Source organism: Anser cygnoides, chromosome 1 (genome assembly GCF_040182565.1).
Source record: "Anser cygnoides isolate HZ-2024a breed goose chromosome 1, Taihu_goose_T2T_genome, whole genome shotgun sequence".
Classification (NCBI taxonomy): domain Eukaryota; kingdom Metazoa; phylum Chordata; class Aves; order Anseriformes; family Anatidae; genus Anser; species Anser cygnoides.
Window position 1 is genome coordinate 130,074,402 of NC_089873.1, and position 9,329 is coordinate 130,083,730.

Below are 9,329 nucleotides of genomic sequence, written 5' to 3' on the forward strand. Positions count from 1 at the left end.
AAAGCAGTTAAATTAAATAGTCTTTTGGTTAGTAGCAGCCGAAACAAGAGGAGAGAACAGAACGGCTGTGTGGGCACCGCGGCAAAACCACAATTTTGACTTGTATGCGACAGCTTGAAAGAAGCTGTGCCACCACGGCAGTCCGACAGCACTACTGCCCCCATTTAAACAACAGAAGGACTTAAAGCTTCTGTAACGCCGAGTGACAACGGCACCGCCGGCTCCGCCACACGCCCCCTGCCGCTCCCCGCAGCCCGGTGTCACCGCGGTGCCCCCTGCCGCCCGCAGCCCCGCACGGCAGCCTGCAGCCGGCTTCGTGCCCGGAAGGTTTGCCTCTGCTCTTGCTGAGATCGTTTTTTAAACTAATGTTAATTTTTTTTTTTCCTTTCAATTCTAAGCCGTTGGGATTCCTGATTGTTGGAAAGCGTTTTTTAAATTTTTTGGTAGAAAGAGTGCGCTTGTTTTCATCTTCCTCTCGTCGACAGCACTGCCCCTCCTTCCTGAATTTACCCGCAGTCCCGTTCATGAAAACTTATAAATGTGACAATAAATAATAACACCGCTCCTGTCCCCCAGCGTCAACGTCCTGCGTGCAAGGGCTGAGGCCGCACGAGGTAAAACTGCCGCAGAGTGCCAGTAACGAGTAGGAGAGCTCAGAGGGGGGCCATGGCATGGCATCATGCTTGCTTTTCACCCACACCCGGGCGTTTCAGGGGTGTCATTTAGCACCTCTGCCAGCCTGATTTTATATTTTCTTTTTAACTTATCCCCCGCGAGGAATTTGAGCGCAAGTCAAACTTGGGTCACAAGAATTTGAGTCACGTTCATTAACAACAACAACAAATAAATAAATAAATAAAAGCCCTTAGCCAACACCGTCGGTGGATCTGTTCTCATTTATTTAAAGCCGCACAGTTTTTATTTAAAGCCCCACCTCCCTCCCCCCTCAGCCCTCCCCTCACAGCGCCACGGGCGCCGTTGGCGCCTCCCGCGCCCCGTTGGCTGAGGTGCCCGGGCGGCGGCGGCGCATGCGCGGGGTGGCAGCGGGCGGGCGGCGGCGGGAGCCGCGCGGGCTCCTCCATCGCCACCCTCCCCATCCGCTCCCCGGGCGACCGTTAACGGCCGCCAGCCCAAAATGGCGGGCAAGGAAGGTAGGGGCCGGGCGGGCGGGGGGCACGGGCGGCATCCCTGAGGAGATTGGGGAGGGGGGGGCGGAAGGCTGCCGGCCCCCGGCTCAGCCCCTGCCTCCTCTCCCCCCGCTCGTAGCGCTGGAGGACACGGTGGAGGAGCGCGTCATCAGCGAGGAGTACAAGATCTGGAAGAAGAACACGCCGTTCCTGTACGACCTGGTGATGACACACGCGCTCGAGTGGCCCAGCCTCACCGTGCAGTGGCTGCCTGACGTGACCAGGTGAGGGGACGGGGCGCTGAGACCCCCCGCAAGGCGCCCGGCCCTGGGGTTGTTTGTTGGCCCTGCGGCTTCTGGCGCCGTTAGCCGTGCCTGCCCGAGGGTAAAACCGCGGGAGGTTTGGTAAAAAAACAACCATCGCTTGCTTTGGACTCCTCCTTGGGAGCCTGTCGTAGTTTATTGTGTTTACAGGGGTCAAGACCCTTTGGGTATGCGGAAGCTTTGAGGAAGAAACTCATAATTTGATACTCTAGGGAATGCTGTCTTAGCAAAACTAAAGACCTCTAGAGATGTGAGGGGATAAATCTTTACCACTTTATGGATAGGAGACAACAGTCTTCTATAGCGAATTCTCCTCAGAAAATGAAGAAACAAACTCAACTTCTTGAAGATTGTTTTTCTTAATTTGCACCACAAATTATTCTGTAGAAGCCGTATCATCTGTCTCTGTTTTCTTGTTTGTTTTGTTGTTGTTGTTCCCAGTTTGAGCTTATTTAAGGGGTTATTGTTCTAGTAAGGCTGATGTTTGTGCCTGGCTTGCTGTTACTTCTGGTATTTTAATTTTCCCATTTTTCCACCTCCCTCTGAAAGTTGTATGCTCGCCAGTTAATTTCTTAAAGAGTTTTGGAGATGAACATAGATTCTGTTCGTGCATCAGCTAGTACAGAGTTTCAGTTGTCAAAGTACCCACTCAGGACTCCAGCTGCTGTAAACTGGATACAGCCAAGTTTTCAGTTATCTTACATGTAAAGTTCGTGGGATAGTTGGAGAATGGTCACTTCCCGCTCTAAAATTCCACTTTACATAAATGTTTTACTTAGTGGCTAGATAACCAGTTTTGCATACCAGAATGTTTGGGGGAAGATGTTAAGAGATGCGAGCTAACTAGTCATGGCGTGGAGAAAATGGAGTGGGGATTTGAGGGTGTGGAGCCCTTATGAGGAACACTTCTGCTTGCCTCGTGTTTTGCAGATTGACTTAATGTTCAGTTTAAAACCTGGTATTTCCAATTATCCAGTGTCAAAATATGTAAGCCATTTAAGGCAAGGACTGTCTCTTTGTATGGCACCTGACATGATGGGACACCTGTTCCTGATGCAAGTAAGTGTGCGTGCATTCTGTGTGCATTTCTTCTTTGCTGTCAAAATGTATGTGTTGCATTACACCGCCTTGGAAGCGGTGTAACAATACCTACGGTGGTTTATGATTGCTTAAATGACTCCTGCTTGCTTGGATTTAGACAGCCTAATTGTTTTTTTTTTTGCTTTCAAGATTGCAGAAGCTGCTTGTTCTTGACTGTTCAAATCTTTCCTTTCAGAAACAAATGACACTGCTCCTCCAGCCTCTTACTGATTACCAAATATTGCATTTAACTGCCAGAAGAGGAGTTTGATTCTGGTTAGGCAGGTTTAGTTTAAAAACAAGCATCTGAAAACTCTAATAAAATAGTAACCAGTAAAAGCTTATAAAAGAAGTAACTAAAATATGTTGCCACTTTTCTCAGTATGTGTGTCTTATAGAACGTAGCATCAATGGCTTTCTAAATCAATACTGTGCAATTGCTAGGAGAATTAAAGATAGAAATACGTATTAGTATCACCCTGTAGCTACTGTGCAAATTTCAGTTGTCCCATTCAAGTAACAGTGGCAGTTCTTACTGACTTGTATTGTCACGCTGGGCTAGCTGGCTGTATCACTGGATTGCCTGTGTCAGAGTCCACTCTACTGCACAAGTCGGTTGTGACAAAGTAAAGGATCTCTTACGTGAGTCTGTCTTTTTTTAGCTCCCCGAAGAAGTTTGGATCTTGAGTGCTATTGATGCTAGCTCTCTAGATTCCAGAACTAAGCATGTAACTTTATTCCATTAATTTATTATTCCAAACAGGCCAGAAGGAAAGGATTACGCGCTGCACTGGCTGGTTTTGGGAACACACACCTCTGACGAACAGAACCACCTGGTTGTTGCAAGAGTCCAGATTCCCAACGATGATCAGTTTGATGCTTCTCAATATGACAGTGAGAAAGGAGGTGGGCAGTGCATGAGTTCTTAAATTGTGCTTTAGCAATAAGAGCATTAATAACTGTCCTGACAAATGGTATTCTAACTTCCTGTTAAATACTAAAGCTGGTGATTCCTTACCAGTTCAAACTAATTGTAGATCGTTAGCGGCAAGTAAAAAGAGGGAACTTATTATTTTGGAAGAATTTATCTGATGCTATGATATGCAATCCCTACTAGCATTTCTGCCCACTTTAGTGTCTGTTAGAAGTATATTAGTTTTCATCATAACAAACAAAGCTCTGGAAGAGTTTGTGTCAGAGAGGATTCAACATACCTAAACTGTCAGTAGTGTTGTGCCATGTGCTGCGTGTCTTTCATAGGCTTTCCTGTATTGTTATGTTGGGATTCTTACGCTGGTTCTTGAGGTGGGAGAGAAGCCTGAAATGCTCTTGAACCCATTTTAAATAGTAGATATGATCAACTGACTTTTTTTATGACAAATGTAGAGTTTGGTGGCTTTGGATCTGTGACTGGCAAAATTGAAACGGAGATTAAAATTAACCATGAAGGTGAAGTAAACCGTGCTCGTTACATGCCGCAGAATCCCTGCATCATTGCTACAAAAACGCCGTCTGCTGATGTGTTGGTGTTTGACTACGCTAAACATCCTTCAAAACCAGGTGGGTCAGACTCCTTGAAGTTAAGCAAAATGCCTTGTGCGGTGAGTTAAACTTGTATTTAACTGTAACTGGGAGGAGAGGTGGTGGGCTCTGCAATCAGAATATGAAGCCTCAGATCTTCAGTGATTGTAAACATCTGGTTATGCTTAATGCCCTCAGTCTCCAGAGCTGCACTCTACTGTGAGGCTGATGCATAAAATATGATTATTGTGACAGAAACAGTGATAAAGATGCTCTCGTGGATTGATGTACAAAAAAAGTAAATGAAGGGAATTTCCTCTCTTTCAGACCCAAGTGGAGAGTGTAATCCAGACCTTAGATTAAGAGGGCACCAGAAAGAAGGCTATGGTTTGTCATGGAACTCAAATTTGAGTGGACATCTTCTCAGTGCATCAGATGATCATGTAAAAAACACATAATTTCCCCTTCTAAAAAAAAATAAATGTATGCTGTAACAGATAATTAGGAAAAAGCTGGCTGAGTGTAACTTTGTTATGTAGGAAAGCTCTAATGTGTTATATTTCTGAAGGATGTTGGTTGACTTTTGGCTGTAATCAACAACCAGTTCTTTGTAATAGTCTGGGTGAAGTGAGAAGAGAATGTTCTTACAGTTTTCTGCTGGAAGAAACTGGTGTGCAGCAGCCCTCTAAATTGACTTGGATCTGAGGCCGTAAAGTAGCATGAAACTCCGATCCACTGCACTAACAGCTAACAACTTTTTTTGTGAGCTTTATAAGTAAATCACAAGGTGCTGAAATAGGGATGCTTTTTGTAAATTGCTGTTGTGACCTCAGAAATAATCTTTGGGCCTTGAACTTGCAGAAAACTGATTGATAACTCAGTTGACTTCCCATTTATGGCATACTAAATGTTTCTTTTAAAAAACAAAGTACTGTTTCAAGAGTGTCATCTCTGTTTATACATAGAATGTGATCCTTTTTTTAAAGGTAACACAGTTAAAGCCCAGATGACAATACAACATGGTTCTTATTTACAGACTGTGTGTTTATGGGATATAAGCGCTGGACCAAAAGAAGGCAAAATCGTTGATGCCAAAGCAATCTTTACTGGGCATTCTGCAGTAGTAGAAGATGTGGCATGGCATCTGCTCCACGAATCTCTGTTTGGATCTGTGGCTGATGATCAGAAGCTTATGATGTAAGTTTGGGTTAAAGCAGTGTCTGGGTAGTACCTGCTGTGTGCTCTCAGTGTACCAGTCCAGAGCACTTGAATTGTTAATAAAAAATAAAAATAAATCTGCAATTGTCTGATGCAGCTTTCCAGTGCGATCAACTATAATAGTGCTTCAGATTCTCTGAAATCTGCATGTCATTTGAAAATAGTTGTAATTAATACGTATATCAGCTTCCTGATGAGAACTGCTTGTGTACAACAGGCAAAAATCCTGAAAGGTTTCAAAATAAAAACTGTAGCTTCAGTCTACTTTCAGTAAAGTAGTCGCTTAAACTAACGTATAGTGTAGTTTAAAAAAAAAAACTGTGAAAACTTAATTCTTGTTCTTTTTTACTCCCTCCTCCTCCAAACCCCTGACTGTGACAGTTGGGACACAAGGTCTAACACAACCTCGAAGCCAAGTCACTCTGTAGATGCTCATACAGCTGAGGTCAACTGCCTGTCCTTCAATCCATACAGCGAGTTCATCTTAGCAACTGGTTCAGCTGACAAGGTTTTTACTTGTTTACTTTAAATCTGTTCATATTCTTAAATGATATTTCTAAAGCCATTATAGGAAAAATAATGTATTTTCCTTCCCCCAGACGGTGGCTCTATGGGATCTTCGAAACTTAAAATTGAAACTCCATTCTTTTGAGTCTCATAAGGATGAAATTTTTCAGGTGGGTAAACTTTTTACGCAGCCCATAAGAAAATATAAATTGGTGACTGGGACAAGAACGTAGATTTTCATCTGGTGACCAAGCACAATGAATTCAGTGCTTAAAATTAAGCACTGAATTTTGGTTCAATTAATGCAGATTACTACGTAGTTTCTTTCAATGTTTGACAATGAAGCAAGTAGTCAACAACTTACTGCTGTAAAGATATTGGGAGCATGTAACTACCCTCAGTAAAGGTAGAAGCTTTCTCTAAGATGTCTTGCTGCGGAGAGAGCTTAGGTTCATGTCTGATGTTGTGAACTCTGTCTTTTTAGTAGTGTCCAAGTAGCAATGAATTTTAGGCAATTAAGTTTCATCATAGTGCAAATCTGTAACAAATAATGTTGGTTTCTCAGTTTGAGAAATCAAGACTAAGGCAATCTATTTGTGCTATAAAATGTCTGATGTACTGGAAAAAACTACTGTATTGAGTCTAGCTGTTGAGAATTAGCGGTCAGGTGGTGTTTATTCAGGCTATCATTAGAAATCAGTAATTGTGCTACAGTCAGGTTCTCTCTTTCAATAGGTTCACTGGTCTCCTCATAACGAAACAATCCTTGCTTCAAGTGGTACTGATCGTCGGCTTAATGTGTGGGATCTAAGGTGAAGAACAATTCCTTTCATTTGGTGTTTATGGACAAATGCTTTTTTTAAAAAAAAAAAAAATGCCTTCAGACCTGCTTTATTTGGTAGACTTTATTTGTACTGTTTTCTAGCCTTCCTTGCTTGCTTAACTCAGGCCTGGCGGTTCAGGCATACAGCAGAAGCAGCACAGTATTCCGAACATTACTTTTCTGTGAGGATTTCTGGCAGATAAAATTGTTTTCTGCTGTCTTTAGTGATTTCTGCCTCAGTGTGCTTCACAAGTTAAATTTTATTTCAGTACTGAAAATACTGAAAACACAAAACGGTTTGTTTTGTATCTGTGGCTTGTAACTTTTTGACAGTGAGGGAAACAAAAAGCAATAGCAAATTTTGGAAACAAAGGCTAGGAACTGGTAAGTTAAATTGATATGGGTTGCAATTTTGATTGTTAATAAAAGGTATAAACTACTTTCTTGCAGTAAAATTGGAGAAGAGCAGTCCGCAGAGGATGCAGAAGATGGGCCTCCTGAACTCTTGGTATGCTTTTGTTCAGGTTTCAACTGCTGACAAGCTATATGGCAGTATGATGCCTTATGACTGCTACTAAAACTGCAGCAATTCTTGCACCTTCTCACTTAGCCAGCTTTTAATCCTTTGTTGTAATTTGCAGTGGCTTCTTCTGTTCAGTTCTAAAGACAGTGATTTTCAACGCTGCACTAGACGTCATTTACACATCTTCACTTTTGATCATTCTTAGTTTGGCCACGTGCTCGTCAGAATCTGTCAGTGCTCTCACAACTAAAAGTGTGTAAAGCCATGGCCTGAGACTGCTTATCTTGCCTTAGGCCAAGTAGGTCCTATGTAGCTAACTTTAATGATAAAAATAAAGGAAGTCCAAAGCTTAGGTTTTGTTTTTGTCTCCTCAGGAAATAAGCTACTAAAAATGCTTATACCTCGTTTTCTCTATTTCCTGTGTAAACTGAACAAGTGCTAGTATAATTAGATGAGAAAGTGGTTATAAAATGTGGCTGGCTTTCATAGCCCAGTCTTGCGTGAAGTAGCACCTTTTCAGGGACGTCTTTCAGCTGTTGCTATAACATGAACTGCCGTCTTAAATGCTGCCTCAGCAATTGCATCCATGTCCATAAGCAATGAATAAAATGTGTTTTCACACACACCTTCTTTACATCTGTATTGTGAACCTCTAGCAGCAACCTTTTCATCTTTGTGCAGTCGTCAGCATAACAAATTCAACTTCTGAATCTGGTTTTTAACAGATTTTTCGCTAGAGATGAAATGTCTTGCTGAATGGCTTGTGTTCTTTGCTCATTTTTTTGTTATTGCTTTTAACAGTTTATTCATGGAGGACACACTGCCAAAATTTCAGACTTCAGTTGGAATCCTAATGAGCCTTGGGTGATCTGCTCTGTATCGGAGGACAACATAATGCAGATATGGCAAATGGTGAGTGTCAGAACAGCTCATGAGTTCCTCTGAAGCTTGTTGCATAAAGCAAACTGAAATGGCGTGTTCTTCCTAGAACAGCTTGCGCCTTCAGTGACTGAAAGCAGTCTTTCCTCTGTATTTCTCACACTATTTGATTGGAGAGTAAGACTTTCAAAAGAAAAAGAGTAAAACACCCTGATTAAATGCAACATATCTAATTCTTGACCCTGAGACTTAGGTACTAGTTCATGTTAATATTTGTGGCAGTTGGGAACTTACATCTGATACTAGCCAAGACTTGACTTTTTTTTTTTGCCTGTTGACTGAAGACTGACCCAAGATGCCTTTTAACTCTCCAGTTAGTTCATAGCATTTTACATTACAAGGTAACCGATCCTATAAAAATGGAATAAAATCACTTTGCAATAACAGAATTCCCATCTTTAACAAAAAACATTTATCAGACTTAAAGTTGTGTCACAGATCAGCCTTTCAGTTAGCTTTAATACCTGTTCTTCAGTTCATTTTGTGTGTTCAGGCTGAGGTTGAAGTATGTCCAAAGAAAGAAATGTTCATGTTAAGGAATTGAATGGCTAAGGCTTATCCTACTGAAATAAAATAACGTGGGAGAGCAACTGCTGAAGTCTGGCCACTGTATGCGTGTTCCGGAGTTTGGCTGCCCTTTAAGAAAAGGCAGGGAGAGGTCCCCTTAAGAAGGGGGCGATCTCCATATCTTCTGGGTATTATCATGTTTGTTTATTTATATGTTAAGTGTAGAGGTTTGCTTAAAAACAGTTGTGTCTACCACTTGTAATGTAACGTTTTGTGTCTTTAGGCAGAAAACATTTACAATGACGAAGAACCAGATATAGCAGCAGCAGAACTGGAAGGTCAAGGGACGTAACTTCTCTTCCTTAAGGAAATACTGGGTGTGACATAGTAATATAATTTGACTACTGTATAAATTGAAGGGGAAAAAAAAGTAGAAGCATTACATCAAAGCAAGAATATCCTTAATTGGGCACAAAAAGGTTGTATAGTCAAGTTGTCATGGGATACCCTTGGTTATTTGGGCACTTGGAGCGATTGTATACTGTACAGCAGTTAGCTTTTAGGGAAAACGAGAGTGAATACCCGTGTCTATATTTTTAAACAAACTTAGTGGGTTCCTGTAAATAAAACAGTTACGTCTTCACTTTTCCCACAATGAAATTGCAAAAAACACAAGTTTTTATTAATATGTAAAAAGAGCTTTTCACTTTTACATAACACTTTTGGATTGGCTTTGCATAAATAAAATTTATTAAGTAAAA

At 41.7% G+C, this 9,329-nt stretch overlaps 1 protein-coding gene across 1 annotated transcript; it reads left to right on the forward strand.

Moving 5' to 3' along the window:
* The first annotated feature begins 993 nt into the window (after window positions 1-993).
* RBBP7 (RB binding protein 7, chromatin remodeling factor) lies at window positions 994-9,329 on the forward strand. The gene is made up of 12 exons (XM_048066702.2): window positions 994-1,151; window positions 1,267-1,411; window positions 3,294-3,436; window positions 3,917-4,090; window positions 4,379-4,494; window positions 5,088-5,248; window positions 5,651-5,777; window positions 5,869-5,946; window positions 6,512-6,588; window positions 7,050-7,107; window positions 7,924-8,034; window positions 8,852-9,329. The coding sequence occupies exons 1-12, from the start codon at window positions 1,136-1,138 to the stop codon at window positions 8,918-8,920; spliced, it is 1,275 nt and encodes a 424-aa protein (XP_047922659.1). The 5' UTR covers window positions 994-1,135; the 3' UTR covers window positions 8,921-9,329.

What these genes read in the sequence shown, in the direction of transcription:
- RBBP7 (XM_048066702.2), top strand. An exon ending in GATGATCAGAAGCTTATGAT is followed by an intron (nt 5,249 to 5,650) that starts GTAAGTTTGGGT and finishes TGACTGTGACAG; the next exon opens with TTGGGACACAAGGTCTAACA. An exon ending in ATGGGCCTCCTGAACTCTTG is followed by an intron (nt 7,108 to 7,923) that starts GTATGCTTTTGT and finishes TGCTTTTAACAG; the next exon opens with TTTATTCATGGAGGACACAC.